Source organism: Capsella rubella, unplaced genomic scaffold (assembly GCF_000375325.1).
Source record: "Capsella rubella cultivar Monte Gargano unplaced genomic scaffold, Caprub1_0 scaffold_7, whole genome shotgun sequence".
In the NCBI taxonomy this organism is placed as follows: Eukaryota; Viridiplantae; Streptophyta; class Magnoliopsida; order Brassicales; family Brassicaceae; genus Capsella; species Capsella rubella.
In genome coordinates, this window is record NW_006238917.1 from 966620 (window position 1) to 985034 (window position 18415).

The 18415-nt window shown below is 34.3% G+C and overlaps 2 protein-coding genes and 2 long non-coding RNA genes across 11 annotated transcripts; 2 read left to right on the forward strand and 2 right to left on the reverse strand.

Moving 5' to 3' along the window:
• Nucleotides 1-1608: 1608 nt before the first annotated feature.
• Nucleotides 1609-3643, reverse strand: LOC17879982 (probable N-acetyltransferase HLS1). Its single transcript, XM_006283787.2, has 3 exons — nt 3308-3643; nt 2724-2902; nt 1609-2621 (listed from the first exon to the last, which is right to left on the reverse strand). Exons 1-3 carry the CDS (start codon nt 3467-3469, stop codon nt 1748-1750), a joined length of 1215 nt encoding a protein of 404 aa, XP_006283849.1. The 5' UTR covers nt 3470-3643; the 3' UTR covers nt 1609-1747.
• A 7805-nt stretch (nt 3644-11448) lies between these two features.
• LOC111829753 lies at nt 11449-14665 on the forward strand. Of its 8 annotated transcripts, none has more exons than XR_002833109.1 (6): nt 11449-11671; nt 12125-12279; nt 12386-12556; nt 12654-12773; nt 12990-13687; nt 14438-14645. It is a non-coding gene; the product is annotated as an uncharacterized LOC111829753 (long non-coding RNA). The 8 variants fall into 8 exon arrangements; XR_002833108.1 differs by having other exon boundaries at nt 12993-13687; XR_002833110.1 differs by having other exon boundaries at nt 13455-13687.
• Nucleotides 14242-16449, reverse strand: LOC17879429 (formamidase). Its single transcript, XM_023779830.1, has 7 exons — nt 16207-16449; nt 15893-16130; nt 15576-15766; nt 15229-15464; nt 14858-15101; nt 14652-14759; nt 14242-14500 (listed from the first exon to the last, which is right to left on the reverse strand). Exons 1-7 carry the CDS (start codon nt 16423-16425, stop codon nt 14375-14377), a joined length of 1362 nt encoding a protein of 453 aa, XP_023635598.1. The 5' UTR covers nt 16426-16449; the 3' UTR covers nt 14242-14374.
• A 61-nt stretch (nt 16450-16510) lies between these two features.
• On the forward strand, nt 16511-17091 carry LOC111829754. Its single transcript, XR_002833114.1, has 2 exons — nt 16511-16607; nt 16707-17091. It is a non-coding gene; the product is annotated as an uncharacterized LOC111829754 (long non-coding RNA).
• The last annotated feature ends 1324 nt before the right edge of the window (nt 17092-18415 follow it).

The window sequence follows — 18415 nt, forward strand, 5'->3', positions numbered from 1 at the left end:
CTTTTATTTTTCATTTTTTAAATTACATCTATATACATATATTACAATTAAGTTATATATATATATATATAGGTTTTGGACAGCAATATATATTTAGATATTGGTTCACTAATGTTACATCATTTTCCTAACGGACGCACTCGCATAATGAAATATTCCATTCGAATAAACAAATATCACGCCCGTATTTTTGTGGGGGATGGCTTGAGAATGAGATGTTTCGGTGTTGTTGTTGAACACGCTCACATTTTCCTTACAATTCCTAATTCATATTTCTCAATATAAATATAATTGATGATATATAGATTCTGAATGTTAAAAATATCTATTACATAATCGACCATAGATCAGTTTAGCTAAGTTCTCATGATTATTTTTGTTTGTTTCTTTACCCTAAATGTTATTATCCATCCCATCCTAGTGCTTTTGTGGCCTCACGAGTCACGTCTATATATGGATCATTGATTCGATTCAGAAGTTACAACCTTTATTAAAATGTTGATTAAACACTCTCTTTTTTTGGATGCTAGTGCTTTAGAGGATCCTTGAGATTCACATGATCGTCTACTTGGGAACTCCGTGAATACTATAACCTAACTTCCATATTCGATTTTCTTTTATTAGCTTAACCAATTAAACTTTATATGTGGCATTTATATAATTGGATCCAACACCATTTTCACTGATTGATCCTAACCTCATATGTGGGATATTCTCTCATGAGTTTTAGTATCACATTCATTTTTCACTTATGTATTGCCAAGAACTACAAAATTGTAACAAACAAACAAACCTACGGTCAACATACACACACATGTACACCAATCGTTGTAACATAAATGTAATCCACAATCCACAAAGGCAACGTATTATTACCCCTCGATCAAAGTGATGATCCACATGTCTTGTAATGAGATGATCAAATATACCTTATAGTATAAACCTTTCCCTGACTCGATCGGTGCTCTCGGCTCGACAATACCTCTTTCGGACAAGGACACGTTCTCAAACCCGATTCAAAGGTTTCATCATGCTATAGCTTTTTTGCTACCGCAAACCAACAAAAGAAACATATAAATCTATCAGTTGAACATCTTTGGGACCATATTTGGAGTAAAAAGTGTGGTCCTTGACATTGAGATGCATGTCATTTACACGTAGGATTGGGCGATATCAAAAAAGGTGTGTCCATCCTCCAATATCACAATCAATATGATCGAACTCGAATTAGCAAAGTACTAAGATCCAAAATACCCACCTACTAAAAAGAACAACTAAACTAATACAGTATATACATATATCATATATTATTCACTCCCATTTGCATAATTTGTTATCTCATCTTCACAGTTTCGTCTTAAGTCTTTAAACAAAGAACAACTTACATCATAATACGATTTCCATAAGTGCGTTCATGTAATTTTCTTTATTTAAAAAAATTAATAATTATCAGGTCGGCGTTTCAGTTTGGCCAGAGAAAAAGTATCTTTATAAAGCTAGATCCATTTACAAGACAAGAAGACACAAACCCAAAAGTAGGAGATATTGCCTCTTACCACTAATTTAACACCCACAAAACACAAAAACAAAAAAAAAAAAAAAAAAGATAAAACCTAAGAACAATAGAAAGATTAATAATAATTCTAAAAACTAAACGACCCCATCATCAAGATATCTAAACAACTTAGAACTAAAGTCACTAATTTGACATTAAAAGAAAACTATAGGGTTAAATAAAAAGTGAAGTTTAAAATTCTCTAGGGTCTACAAAAATAGAAACGCCAGGTGGCGATTTGGTCCAGTCACCAATAACGCCGTCAGTGTAGTCTTCCCCAAGCCGTTTAACACACCAAAGATCCTCGGCGCACGACAGCACTTTCCAATGCGGTATCCCTCGCCGCAACGGCTCTTCTCCGGCTACTTCCGTCGCAACTACACCGCATCCTCCTTCCTTGGCCAGGTTATGCGCGTGAGCACACAACGACCTCACCATCTTCACCGCGCGTGGACCTTCCCCTCCGATCCCGTACATGAAGTGAAGCCCAAACGGCTCGAAAACACAAGGAATCGAAGGGAGTTTCAAAAACGGCAGCGTTTTATCGACCACCCTAGTCGTTTTAGCCAGCACGCGCCTCAGCCTCGACGCGCCGCGAACCTCCAACCGAAAAGAGTCTTTACAGTTCCACACGCTCAACACGGCCCATGACTCGGGTGGGTACTCGAGGAACTTAGCCGAACCGGGCCATGCTCCAGACCCGGATCCATAACAGCTTCCACGTGGCACTGCTACAAAAGTCCCGAGCGAGAGTTTGTTATTCAGAACCGAATCGATATCCCGCGGGAAAAACTCGGTTGTACTAAACCGGAGTCGGTACAACGTCTCAGCATCGACCGGGTCTAATTTAATCACCGTGACTCTTCGCGATATATTAACCCGATGAGCGTAAACCGGATTAACCAAAATCGACGGCGTACGGAACTCAGAGTAACCACATTTCCCGGTGAAGAGATTAACCGAAGCTTGGTTGTCGTTTTCAGTAGCAATGTAAGAGTATTCAGCACCGTTTTGTCTGAACCATTCCTCCATCATCTTCACCAGCTTAAAACCAATCCCTTGTCTCCTGTAATAAACCAAACCAAAACTAATGGTTTTAGTTAAACATTCTAATCATTTACTTGCGTGATTAGTGTTTTGAAGGGGAGAGAACAGAACGGAACGGTACCTGTGAAAAGGAGAGACACGAAGGCCCAAAACGTAAGCGAGTTTAGTGTAAAGAGGCTTGACGACGGCGTCGTTTTGTGACTTGTGATTTAAATCGAGCTTTTTGCCACATGTAACGGTCTTGATGCATCCTCTAATCATCCCCACAATCTCCTTCTTCTCCGTACCCATCTCAGCCACCTGTTAATTTTTTTCCGTTATTATTTGTTTTGTTTAAATAATTACTATAAGAAAGTTTCTAACTTTATTTGGTTAGTAGTTATTTAGTTGAGAAATAAATACTATAAATGATGAGTCTTTTGATCTTATCAAGAGTCGACGAAAAATAGAAATGATACTCACAAAAGGAACGAACTTTATTTAAATATATGGAATCGGGGTTTTCGGATAAATCAAAGGTTGAGAAGTTTTTGTTACTTTGAACCAAAAAAAAAGAGAAGTTATTCTTACTATTCTTTGTTTTTCTCCTTTTAAGGGTTTTTTTAAAAAAAAACAGAGGTTTTGGGTTTAAAGAATCGGACAAAGGAAGAAGAAGAGACACAAGTAAAAAAAGACCAGGAAAAAAGAAAAAGATTGAGAAATTACCAGCATGAGATAGGAAGGTGAATGTCGGATCCTACAAATCGGGTCACCCAAAAGGTCGGTGAAAAGAGAAAGCTTGCCGCTTGGTCCAACTTCACACCGTCGCTCCACGTCCTCAACGCCGGCTAAGTCTCGGGTCGGGTCGTACTCTCTCACCACCGTCATATTTGGCTTTCACACAGATACAGAGATAGTAGAAACAGAACAATAACAGAGCAGAAAGAGAGAGAGAGAGAGAGAATAAAGAGTAAAGAGTTAAGGACTTAGGAGAAGAGTGAAGAAGATAGGGTTTAATATATATATAGATAGAGAAGACTAGTGTGGAAATGAGACAAGTGAGGGGAAGATAGAGATGCATTTATAGAAACTAACTATCTATATATATAACGTGAGCTATAAGTAAAAAACGTTCAGAGAAGCTATTATATACATATGTGAGAGCTTATAGGATTTTGATTTAAAAGGAAAGAGAAATCGACTTTTTTTCCGGCTACTTTTTTATTTAATTTTTATTTATGATGAGTTTTAAAAAGTTGGGGAAGACGAGTAGTTCATGATTGTAAGAGGTTTTTAAAGTTCTTCTTCTCTCAATCCTATTTATAGTTTCTACAGTACCAAATCTTTTTTTGTTTTTGTTTTCATATAAATATATATAAAATATTAGTTGGTTCTAAATGATAAGGTAATAATATGTAACTGAGATTTTTCAAGGTATTAAGAGGTAAACTATTAAAAAATCTCTGAAAAAGCCACTTAAACTACGCAAAAGCGTATGATTTAAATTATGATTTATAAATTATTAGTTATACACAAAAAAAAAAAAAATCCTGCAAAAATGCAAAAAAAGAGATATGTATTAGTAGGAAATGAACGGAGTGAGAACGTTAGTCCGGCTTTTGTCTACGGTCTCATACTTGGTTACATCTCATTTTTGTTGAGTCATCTCAGTTTATTGTCCATGCCTGAATTGTATACTAGTACCAATCAAAGGTCACGATTCTATCATTTTATTAAATTAGACCATAATAATCTAAAAATTTTGAATTTTCTAAAATGATGCACTAACTCTAGTATAATACTAGAAGTAGTTTCTCTAGGTAAATTATGAAATAGAGTTAATACAGACAATAAATACGAAATTAAACCGCTCATAATTAGGGACGTTTAATTATATGTTCTCCACCAAAAAATAAAATTTAAAAAAAAAATAGTGGGGGGTGGCTTCAATGTTTTCATAATGATGATGAGTAAGAGGAGTAATGGTTGATTAAGACGAGCATTGATGTATGAGGGCTTGCCCAAAAGGAGGAGTTGTATGTAAGTGGGAGTGAGAAGTTGGAAAAATGGCGGCTTTGTCTGCGTTCTTAACTCATTATTATTCACATTATTATGGTTTCTTCTTCTTCTTCTAGTTTCCTTTGCCCGTAGATATAATAAATTCACACTTATTCATTTTACATCATCATCAGCTTTGATACACTGCACCATCTCCCAAGTAATCATTTGCTCTCAACCTCATCTATACTACTAGTCCCTAATTAATCATTTATTTTCTCTCCATTAATTGTCTGTCTATTTACCAAATTAAGATGTTTAAACCACGTAAAAGTAAAATACAAAACAATAACGTACCGTAAAGATTATTTAGAAATATGTATATAAAAAAACTCTTGTTTAAAAGGATCCTTGAGAAAAAAATATCTCACTAAAAACAACCGCAAGGTTCAAACACACGATTAGGCTAAAAGAGACGAACGAATCCACTTAGAGGAAAAAGCCAAATCCCTAAAGGTCATATCTATCGTATTCCTCCCAAGGGGTAGTTTAGTCATGCAATGAAATACATGATGATGATGATATATAGGTTATATACATGACAAAATGATTATCATTTGTTACGTATTCCTTTATTGTCACTATAGGCATCACTAATTAGAGGCTAGAGGATTGCACTTCAATTTTTATACTCTTTAAGCTGAAATATGAAAAATATCAACCGTCCTCTTAAGCTACTATTTTAAGTTGATTATTACACTCAATCGTTAGATATAGATATTCTAGTAGTACTACCATACGAAGGTAAACAATAATTCTAACTTTAATCTATATCTTAGTCATATGATAAATTTAGTCAGAAATTTGAAAGAATTAAAACCTGTTTATTGGTGTAATTTAGAAATAGTAAGCCTCAATTTTTTACCAAATCTACCGTCAGCATTCTTCTCGAAGAATATATATTTATAAATAGTTCCACATGATATATATATATATTTTTTGTGTATAAGTGGAAACTAGGCAAGAAACACCACACGCACAGAAAAACGATAAACAATTATAAACAGAAACAAATTAATAAGAATAAACGGCACACTTGATGAGGACCCTCAAATTATAGATAACATATAGTTCAGGTTGGTAGAGAGGATTAATTTTTCTGTACTGATTATGACATTTTCGAGCACTATATATATATTCGTTACAACTTACAAGACCTAATCAAATATTTTAAAATTTTCATCATGTCATTATCATATATATAGACGTGTAAACAACATATTCACTATGTCTTTTTTTAGACGTATCGAGTTAACCCAGTCAACTCAAACCACTGTCTTTGTTCTATTTAAATTGGAGTGTAAACATATTCACTATGTTTTCTAAAAATATTCTGTCATTGGAAACTCAAATTCAAGGGTTGGTCAGCTTTCTCGTTTAATTACATAATAATGTTTGTTATAGTGTAATCGGTTGAACTATCAACGATTATAATTATTTGATTAATAATACATGTATTTTGTAAATTTATTATCTTTAATATCGTGGTTTCAATAAACACTTAAGTAGACACCAACATAGTGATGATGTTTTAGTTGGCTATATATTATATATATATATATATATATATAATATATGCTCACCAATAAATATATATTCAGAAAGAGTTTGGCCAAACAAGATTACTAAAGTATAAGCTTAATGAAAGATCCATATAAACGTTTTTTTATGAGTACTACTGTTGTTTTTTCGGCTTTTGCCAAGTACTTGCGCATTATGCCGGAAAGTGACTATATATCTTTAGTAAATCAAGAAGTGTTCACTAACAAGTAACAATGTCTTTTTTTCTTCTTCTTATTATTATTTGAATTTTGGAGCCTTGAGTAGGGTTTGTTTCTGTAATCCGAAAGGTCCATGCAATTACTTGAAAGGTCACTGCAACATATAAATTATCAACAACTTGCAACTACTCGCATTCGTCTCTTCGACCATTATAAAAGAAAATTACATTCGTCTCTTGGTACATTAGAATTTAAAGCTCATAGAAAAAAATATTAGTATTATAGGAGAGGATCCATCCACTCATACTTTGAAAGATAAGATAGTTATTAAACAGAGCACTTTTTTCGTCTTGGGTTTCTATTTCAATATTGGAACTTTAGAGCCTTACTCATAAAGTCATAATACCAATAATATGTGTGATAGAATATAGTACAATTTTCTACGCATTGCGTCGTTTAGGTACCTTAATTACATCGTTTTCGTTTTGGATTTTGACAAAAGAGCTTACGTTATGACATTTATCATAAAGCATAATCGCAATTAGACAAATGTAACGGTACGTAATTCCAGGCATTTGTTTCCATTTCACCATACTTTACAATAAATGATGATATAGTATCTACTATCATACATATTACATTTTTATGTCTGGTTACATTATCTATATATGTTAAGTGTGTCCGTATGATTAAACTATGATTTTAAGGAACGATGTGGAACGTTTTATACCATGGACCACATCGTATCGCTAAAAGTGTCGAGTAATTAGCAGACAAATTATTGTCTTCTTGGTCAAGATTAACTTGTCTACAATTCAACACGTATCATATTATTATGCAAATACGATATTACCTGTAAGAACTAGACAAATCATAAGATCACACACAAAATCATAAGACAAATTCCTCGAAGACATCAAAATGAGACGATCTTGATGTGTTATTACTTATTATTATTATAACCCCGGTCCATCTCTACGTATGGTACTAATATTTTAAATTCGATTTCTCATACGGTTTATTTCAAAATTTTAACCCTAATTGACTATACAACACATTTATCTTTTTTTGTATTTGACAGAGGACAGCTATTATTGTAGGACCGTTGCAATACAATATCGCATTCACATATATTTTCATGTCGTTTTTGGACATTCCAAGATAATATGTTTAGTTTTGTTTGACAGTTTATAGAATAGGTCCATTGAGCATGTCTTTTTTGGGTGAGCATTCTCTGCAACCCTATTGAATATTAAATATCAATATTAAATATCATATTTAACTATGTAATTGTCGTGATTATAGTTCAGTAATTATATATCATCATCGTAATGAAAATGGATCCGGAAAATTGCAGTATTTGAGGCGGTGAGGTTAATCTTATTATAGTCATTCTTGTGGTAACTAAGATACAGCCGTCACTAGTAAACAAGATCGGAGCTGAATATATTTGGAAGCCACAATGACGCACTAAGAGTTTAAACAGTGACACAAATGCAACAAACTTGCTTCATAACCATATCAAGTCCAATCTTGTTGACTCCGTTTTAATTTTCGTCTAATATGTTGTTTTAAATCAGAATATATTTTATTAAAAACATATACAACTAAGAGATTCGTTATTTGTCTTGTGAAAATATATAAGTAAGAGATTCGTTATTTCTCTTGCGAAAATATCACAATTGCTGATGACTAATAATATATGTACTAGTATTTGTTAGGGAAAAATCACAAATGTTGTAAAAATAAAGTCATAAATCAAAATACAAAAGGGAGAGCTATTTCTCATGCATGTTGACCCACAAATATATAACCAGAATCTAACTAAATTGATAAGACTAGACTTTAACTAGTGGATGGAGTGGCTCGAGGTGTGACGTGGGTTTGTTACGAACTTTCCAGAATTATGATTATTATTATTTCTTCACATAAGAAACTGTATCTTTATTTTAAAACAACAATTTATTTAAACAACAATTTATTTAAAATTTTGTCACAATGCGAAAAAAGCCTAGTCGCTAGCTCTCCTCGAAGGTCATTTGATCCATTTTAAATACTAACTTCATATCATTGTCCGTTATTAGTGAGATTATCTAGTAAACAATAGCAGTTATTTGACTAATGATCCGATCATCCACATGTTAATATAGTTCGTATAAACCTTGTATATGATGTTAGGTCTGTATGGACTCAGTAAATTATGTGTTTTGTTGTGTTAATTTCGTCGGAATCGTTTGTCCTACTTGGTGAACGTACGTATGAGTGTATCGGGATCCCATAAACCACGTGATGGTTATATATATCCGGCTTGGTGACTTAAACAAATTTCAACTTTTGCGTGATTAGCTTAGCTCACGAGAAAACCAATACATCAACTGATCAACCTAAGTAAAGGAACGTTGTTAAGACGATACAGTTGAGAGAGGGCTTAATAAGAGACTTAAGACCAGTCAAAGCCAACAGAAGTCAGACCAAATTTTTTGGTTTACCGACTTATGTCGGATAAGAGTAACTTGACGATAATGTCCTTTTGTGTATAAATATTATATATCTCCTATCTTTGTTGGAAAACTGTAAAATCCAGCTGTGAATGTTGCTGCGGGCACAGAGCGGCCGGGGCAGAGAGACACTAAGGAAGTGTCAATTCAAAACATTAATTTCACACTAACCTTTTTAATACTATTTGTTTGTTATATGTGTTATGAGATAATTTTTAAATAAAGTTTTCTTTTATTTATTAGGTACGGGCCTTGAAGCTCGGGGAGATCAATAATCATCACCAAAAAGTATATGCATGTTGCCTATCTATATCCTGAAACAACTTCTATACGTTTAGGTTCATGCATATATATCAAAATATGTCCAAAATATCAAATATGTCACTATACGATGGATACGATGGATAGATAATACAATCCAAAAAACGAGAGCATACGGTAGATAAATCTAATACTATTTTGTATATTCGAATTCTACTGATATGTAATCTTGGATTTTGGATAATATATATACGAATATAAATAAAAGTGTAAATATAAGTGTATGTGTAAGAGTGCATTATGATAGGGGGGAATGGTGGACGATAATTAAGAGTGCTTGAAATGACGTTTCATACAGAATCACGATGTTTGTGGCAGGAACAATCAGAGATCTACTATATACGAAATTCAGAGATTTGTGTAACTTTTTTTTAAAGAAATTTCCAATATACTCTTAAAATATCTACTAGCTAGTGATTATCTACTCAATTTCTTTTATTCACGAAATGCAAAGTTTGTCTATATCAAATTGGTCTGATCATATAGTCCAATTTTGTGAATCTAATAACACGACGTAAAATAATTTTAAAGTATAATCTAAATCTTTTTGGGTACAATTTGTATGAAAAACAAACACAGCTTGCCAAAATAAATATAGATTTAAAATTCAATAAACATTAAATATGTTTTCTCTAAAAAAAATGAAAGATTTTTAGAATATATTTAAAATTAAATAAAATATTAAATTTGTTTTTCTCTAAAAAATGAAAGAGTTTTTTCTTGTCATAAAAAAGGACCTAAGATTAGTTTAAATAAAAATTACATAATAAAGTGTTTTTTTGGCCAAAAATAAAAGTAAAAAAAAATGTTGGCAAAAAAGAAAAAGATTACATAAGAAAGTGTGCATAAATAAATAAAAGTGTGAATTGGACTTTGTTAAGGTTTTTGAATCTTATATGAAGAAAAAAAAAATTAGTCAAAGGAACAAGATGGGACTTCTGCTTGCAGTTGCAGGTTTGTTGTTTCGGTGCCTCTTGGCTCCAACTCGGAGCTTCCCCCTCGTCTTCATATTCCACAATCATCATATTATTGTACTGCCAAATAGTATTTGTCTATAACGTTTGAGAAATCAATAACCAAAACAATAACGTCGATAATCAGTAATTACAAAAAGAAAAAAAAATAAAATCATAGCGATCTGCTTATTATTAATGACTATAAACAATTTAAAAACGCATTTGTGAATCATTTTTTTTTTTTTTTGGTTTTAGTATTTGTGAATCATGCTATAGTGTCATATATTATCGATTAGAATATCTAGTGTTAGGGGATGTAAAATACTAAATATGTACATATCATTAAAGAGAAAAAAATGACTGTACATGAAGTTCTACAAATGCCAAGACATAAAAATATGCATTACGTATAGAGTTTACTAGTAGTATATAATATCTTTCGACTTGTCTTTCGCTACGGATGATAAAAGAGAGAGACAGGGAGCGATGTCTACTGACTACTGAGTTACAGAGAGAGCGATAAAAAGATTGAAGTAATAATACTCTAATACCTATAATATCATCGTCCTCAATGTCGTGACTCTCGTCTTGTCAAATCAAAGCCCATTCCATTATCACAATCATCAACCATCCATACACATCCACGACGCATGCATGTGTGTGTGTGTGTGTGTGAGCATGAACTTAAATGTAGACGACGACACAAGTTACCTCAGTACCGATACTCTCGTGAAAATGTTTGTCTTCTTGGTCTCTTTTAAATTTACATGTCGTAACCATGTTTAGCAATCCTTTGAGTCAACAGCTGGAGAGATTTACGGAAACTCTCTTCCTCAAACATTAATAATTACCGTTTTTAGCTGTTTTTCATCAAAATCTTGATGTAACACATCGGTGATTAGTTTATGATAAACCTTGTCTTTACATTAGTAAGACATTTGATTAGTATGTACTCTTATTATATACGTGTGTGGACAACAACGTCGACAAACAAAGATTATGTTTATATACTTTAACATTACGTATATAAATGACTATGTTGATATGTGTGAAAATAAATAATTGAATATCAGATTTTCATGAATCCAGGGAGTAGGGAGTATTATTTCTTCAATTTTAAAATAATAGTAATCAAAAAGTTTCCGACAGCTTCTAATCCTACACTAAAAAGACAGAGATTTATACTCATGCTTTCTATTTTACTATTGGATTTCGTAATGGATTTTTAGTGGGCTTATGGGCCTAAACGAGTATACTGCAGGTCCATGAGCATAATATGTCCTCTTCTTCGTTGTCAAATCAATGGAGCTTCCTTTGGTTCTTCATCTTCTTCTTTATCTCTTTCGTGTTTCTGGGCAAGCACCGTTTCGTCTTCAAATACCTGAATTTTCGTTTTCTTCTTCGGTTTCTCAGTTCATCGAGTATATTTTTCTTGCCACGCTTCAGTAGCTCCGTGTTTTGAAGTAGAGCTCAGGCCTATCAAGCTTCATTTGATTCCGGAAGTGACGAGAAGAGGTCCTGATAGAATTAAATTGGGTAACTTTATTATCTAAAAGTTCTTAGTTAGTAAATATATAGGTAGAACAAGGATGTCAAGGAATTTGGTTTGTGGATTTAATGATTTTTTTGGATCATACATGCTACTTACTATTATGTGCCCAGTTTGAAATTTTTAAGGGTGTGATGTAAAAATTGAGCTATTTCGATACCAAAGTTAAAGCATTTACTTAGATAAATGGTGCAAATTTAAACCCTTTTGTGTGTGCCTTGTGGTTTATTGAGTAGATTTTTATACCAAAGTTGTCTTTTTGTTATCAGAGCATATGCTTGATCAATACAGACTTGGTATTAGTTTCTAAGTCCAATTTCTTTTGTAGAAGCTAAGATGAAGAAGAACTTGGATTCTTTGTAAGCTAAGATCACTTGTTTTTCCAAACTACATGAAAAAGGACACTAATGATTCTTGGCGTGGTTTGTGTTTGTCGGTAGGAGGAGCATAGTAGGCCAGAACAGTGTTTTAAGAAGAGTCACATAATGCAGTTTCTTTTATAGAAGCTAAGATGAAGAAAAACTTGGGTTCTTTGTAACTGGATGTTTCCCATCATATGTGCTCTTCAGAACATCTGGTTTCCTCAGTATGCGAGGTCCTGCTGGAACCTTTCGAGTTTTTTTTTTCCGTTGAATATCCTGTATGAACATAATAAGCTAATCGTTAAATGTTTGGCATCTGTTTTTGCCTTCCATTGTTAGGTAATTGATGTAAAGAAGAGGGTGAAGAACAGAGCAAGCTCAAGTTTTCAACCTAAGCAGTAACCAAAGGCCTGAAATGTAATGTCAAACGTGATCAAAGATGGCAGTAGTGGGTATTGCAAGCGTAGCAACGACATTTGGAGAATCGTCTATGCTCTATGAGAGTAAGAGGTGAACCTGTTCAGTGTTGTTCACACCATAATGTCTTGGTCAATTTTCTCTCTAGTTTTAATGTTGTGATTAACTAGGTTCTAGTTTTATGTTACAGTTTCCTCCATTTTCTCTTCTTGGTATTGTCCTTTGCAGCCTCCTTGGAAACCCTTTCCCATTATGGTGTTCCTTCTTCAATCTACAAGAGCATTATGTAAGAATCCTCACGAGTTCAGAGGTTAGTACCATCATATTCACTTCTGAAACACTGTTATAGCCTACCTAATGTAAGTGACCTCACAAACTTTACAAAATCTTAATTTCATTCTCAACTGGGATATATATAAAGATGAATTTTTTTTTGTCTATAAGAAGAAGAAGCAGAATAAAAGATTTTGCTAATCATCTCACGACCTTAGTTATTATTCTACATTGTCACAAAAGTTGTTTTCAGCAGAGAAGTCGTCATTGAAAGGGGAGAAGTAATAATAATAGAGGAGGAAGCAAGGAGCTATATCACTACTATTTCATTATTTTTAGCCAATCAGAGCGCTCTATTTCTCACCCACTCTCACCAAACGCGCGTTGCGCGAGTGTCTACGATTCCTGTGTGCTATAACCCCCAAAATCGCTTATGGTGTAACAAACTCGCTTAATTCTTAAAAACCCATCGCGTGTGACTTCATTTTCTTCTTTTTCTTTTTGTTTTCTTTTATCCCCTCAAGCCTTATTAATTATAATTTAAACCGAGCATAAATCAATTGTAACTCCAAAACCATGTAAACCTTAACCGAAATTGTTTGCAAGTGTACCCAAATTCTAGAGATTTTTAGTGTATGCTGCTATGGTGTTCGACAGAATGCCGCTGAGAGATTTTGTTTCTTGGAAAATGATAAAATTCTAGAGATGTTTGTTACAGAGGAAAGGTGGGAATCTCATGGAGCTTCCATGTGGTTTAACACAGTACAGTTGTTGGGAAGCCACAAGCTGCTCACTCGGAGAAGGACCCAATAATACCAATGTTCAAGGAAGGAGATGAAGGTTTCACAGTTTAAGTTGGAGCTTCAGGGTTTGAAAGCAGTGGAAGGAGAAGAGCCCCCAACTTGAATTCAAGGCTTAAGGGTCATTGGAGTCATAAGCTTGTGATTAAAGGTACACGTCCTCTTTCTACTGCCTCTTCTTCAACGTCCAGATACGTTTATGCTTTATGTTCATGTTATGTATGGAATGACGAAAACTTGTGACTGTACATGTGTATTTAACTTCTTTCAAACATGCATCATACTAGTTGGCTCATCTTTGTAACATTTTGACTGTGGGGTATTTGAACTAGCATTAGAGGATTCTGTCTTGTAATCAATTAGACATAATCTAGTGCTTTAGCTTGTGGCTCTCTTTTATATTGTTGAGCAAAATCTTTTCACTTTGTGTGGCAGATTCTGATGGTCTTCAAATTTGCAACACATTAAAGGAATTTTGACTGGATTATATTAAGATTTACTATTTTACATCTGACTTGACTTACACATTATACATGTAAAGTTTTCTTATCATCAAGATCAGCATAGTCTCCGTATGATAATGATCAAGATCACTTATTATTCCAAACTAGATGAAAGAGGACACTAATGATTCTTAGCGTGGTAAAGGAGAAGCAATATAGTTTTTGTTTGTTGGTAGGAGCATAGTATGCTGTCTCAAAAATCTGTTTTAGGTAGGCCATAACATACCAGTGTTTTAATAATAAATACATAATGTAGTTTTTATAATAAATATCAAGCATATGCTTGATTATACAGACTATGATTTAGTTTCTATATCTAATTTCTTTTGTACTAGCTAAGATGAAGAAGAACTTGGATTCTTTGTAATTGGAATTTTTCCATCATATGTGCTCTTCAGGACATCTGGTTTCCTCACAATGCGAGGTCCTGCTGGAACCTTTCGGGTCTTTGGCCGAATATCCTGCATAAACATAAGCAAATCATCAAATTTTTGGCATCTGTTTTTACCTTACATTGTTACGTAATTGATGTAAAGAAGCAGGTGAATAACAGAGCAAGCGCAGGTTCTCAACTTAAAGTAGTAACCAAAGGCCTGTAATGTATTGTCAAACCTGATCAAAGATGGCAGTTGGTATTGCAAGCGTAGCAACTGCATTTGGAGAATCGACTATCCCAGATATTCTTCCTTCGCACGGACAGCATGAGAGTAAGAGGTATACCTGTTCACACCATAATTTCTTGGTCAATGTTTTCTCTAGTTTTAATGCTTGTGATCAATTTGGTTCTCAAAGAAACTTCCAGTTGGAAGGATCAATACCTGTTCTTTTGAGTAACCAAATTTGAAGAGATAGTCTATAGCGTTGAGAATTGCTCGTTTGTAAGCTACAGTTGCATCAAGGTAATGTTGTTTCCCGCTCTCATCGACACTGATACCCTCAAACACCAGCCACTCTGAGAATCTCGGTTCCACTGGCCCTATCTCAAAGATTGGGTTTACATGGAGAGGGGTCGGTCCCATTGGAGTAAGGTATTCCTGCATCCCGTTTCTTATAATTTCACACCTATTGATAAGTTACAAAATAGTGTCATAGTTTTGAACTTAACACTGCACTAAAACAATAACATCTAAGAAAAATATATGGAGTAGAATTTCCAGAAAAAAGTGCAATTAGGAACGTATGCACATACTTAAGTTCTAGAAATCCACTCATCTCAATGGCTCCGCAGAATGAGATCTCACCATCACCTTGTGAGAAATGCATGTCACCTGTGCTTAGATTAGCCCCTTCTACAAACACTGGAAGATATATTTTAGAGCCTCTGCTTAAGTTCTTTATGTCACAGTTTCCTCCATTTTCTCTTCCCGGTATTGTCCTTGCAGCCTCCTTGGAAATTCTTTCCCATTCTAGTGTTCCCTCTTCAATCTACAAGAGCATTATGTAAGAATTCTCACGGCTTCAGAGGTAAGTATCATCAGATACACTTCAAAAACACTGTTATGACCTTGGTAAATTTAGTTTTGGTATGTAGCTTACATTTCCGAGGAGGCATCCTGTACTTGTTGGTAGGTTTGCCAGTGGCCGCTGATGCACAACCTCGCATAATGTTAGGGATTTGGGACCACTTTCTTCTAATTGTCTTTCCCTTTCATTCCAAATTCTCAGGAGTTCTTTTGATGGTGCAGTGCCAATGATTCCTGGGTGTGTCAAACCCGGAAATCGTACTCCTGCCATGCCGTTATGTGATGATATGAGCATGTGTATGATCAACATAACACCTCATAACAAAGAAAGCTACATGGTTATGCTACTAATTTGCTTGACAAAAAAGCATGATGATGTTATGCTCTAACCAGGAATTTGAGGAGAGTAGGCATAAATCCCTTCAAAGTACCAAATAGCTTTGGTTGCACAAGGGAAATGGTCAGTCAAGAACCCACCGCCATTCTCTCTATCAAACGAACCAGTGAAGCCCCATTCATCTCCTGGAAGAGGACCCAAGTTGCATATCTCAACGGCAAGAAGATCACCGGGCTTGGCTGCAACACCATCCTCATCTACAACGTTGATTGGCCCACTCAGGTAATGAACCTGCATACTCACCAAAAAAACTTATATCTATATGCAATTCATGTTTGTACTCATGTTTCTTACTAAGCCCCCTTACAGTAGAAAGGTCTATGCTCTTAATATCGCCAGCAGAATCATCATCTTTCACTGCACCTCCCGTCCAGTCAACCATTTCCACCCTAAAGAACTCGCCAGCCTTGACCTCTGCTACTGGTGGTATCTCAGGATGCCATCTATTATGAAGTGGCTTATTCTGCTGCCATGGTTTCTTATTCAAATCCACATTCACCACTACTCTTGGACTCGGCGGAGCCATCAAACATCAAAACTCAATATGCAGGGTGAGTTGACTGAGCACTATTCTCTGTTTCTATGTATCTCATCTTGTCCTTTGTATTTTTGTTTGTCCTTGTTTCAGCGAAGAGAGAGGTATCATTGGCTTTGGCAGATTCTTTATCTATCCACAACAGTAATAAAGATTGCACCATTAACCATCTCGTAAGACTTTTTCTCTTTCTAAAACTGTGAATTTGTTTTTATCTTAACCAAGTGGATAGTATCATAAGATACATGTGTCTCCTTCTCTGTGTGTGGCAGTGCATGGAAGACAAAAAAGTTGAAAATGACATTTTCTTGACTTATATTACGAAAAGAGTCTAGTCAGAGACTCTTAACCTCAGGCGATCTGAGTAATCTCCTCCGGGGAGCCAAACTAAACTTTGTGGAGCGGCTAGTCTTTGCTTCCATGGCTTCTTCCTCTTCCTGGTCAAACATAATAAAACAGGATTCCCTACTTACTCATTCTTGCTGAAACAGAGGAGATGCTATGAATACGCATCCGACAGATTTTGTCCAAAAAATCTAATCGAATCTTCATTTGACTTAATTTTACCTTTTTGTTATTGTGTTGTTTCTTTTGAATTCTGTGGTTGTGGCTTACACGCTTGGCGTCATCAAGTTTTCTCTTGGTAGCATACTCTCATACTATTAGTTAACTTTTATTATTGGTCATACATTATTCACATCTAAAATAGCATCGAATAAAAGTGGGAAAAATAAAAAAATCCATGTTGATAACTGATATATAAATGACATAGCATACAAAACATTACAAGGAGAAAGCGTGGCTACTGGTGGTGATTGTCGTGTGTGTGTGTGTATAATTTATCAAGGAAATACAAGTTTTACACTTGGGGCTTACAAGTTTTTTTAGGCTAGAGACTTCACACATCTGGAATGGTTAGTGCTAGTCATCCAAGTTTCTAATCATGTAACATTAAGGAGTGGATTAGTCTCTAACCTTTTATGAAAAAACGCAAATTAGATATAATAATGATGGAATGGCCAATAAAATATTGTGATTTGTAACTTTGCATGTAACATTCCAGCTAGTTCGACTGTACGGAAGACAGAAACTGAAAAAGCTATTTTGGATAAGTATGCAACGTCAGAAGCGACAGCAACAGTCGTAGAAAGAAAAAAATGTAAAATTTTCCTTGTAAAGCCGAAAGCATGATACACTTCCAGATTTTCTTCCTGACCATTACTAGAAATAAAAAGATAAAGATAAAGAAAAAAAATTACATGTAGATGTAGTAGTTTAATTGCATGTTTAATATAGTCATATGGTTGATATGATATAATTAAAAAAAAAAAGTCAATATGTTATATGAACAAACAAAAAAACTTGTACATATAATTTTTATCAGCTAAAGTCATTTATACTGATATATTCCCAGTGCATATATTTTTTTTTGTTTTTTCGTATGTTCTACATTATCTTATTTATGTTTCATTTTACACTGCTGGTTACTATTAAAATTGTCAACCAAATACTTTGAACCAGTTTCTGTCACCATGCAGGCCATTAAATTATGATTCACTTTGCAGGTAGTAATGTCATACAATAATAAAGGTAATACTTTAAGTAGTATAGACTTATTCCGACAAAGTGTGGAAGATGATGTTAGCTTAAAAAAAAAATCTCTAATTAGGTCAGAAGTTTTGGGACGCCCCTGATGAAAATTGCATAAGCAAAGTAACTTTTCATCTGTATATATCTTCTCTACGCCGCAGATATATATGGTTTTAAAAATTATAAGATAAAAGAGAACAAAAATTATACTATAAACGTACGAGAGAGAGAGAGAGGGACACACGCAGAGAGAAGAACCTTTGAATGAGGCGAAGGGCCAATAACGGCTTTTGTAGTTCCAAGAGATTGCAAATACTTATGTTGTGTCGTAGGGATGTAGAGTCAAAGAGTCAAGTATATACTACGAATAAGTTAAGAGTATTTTGTACAT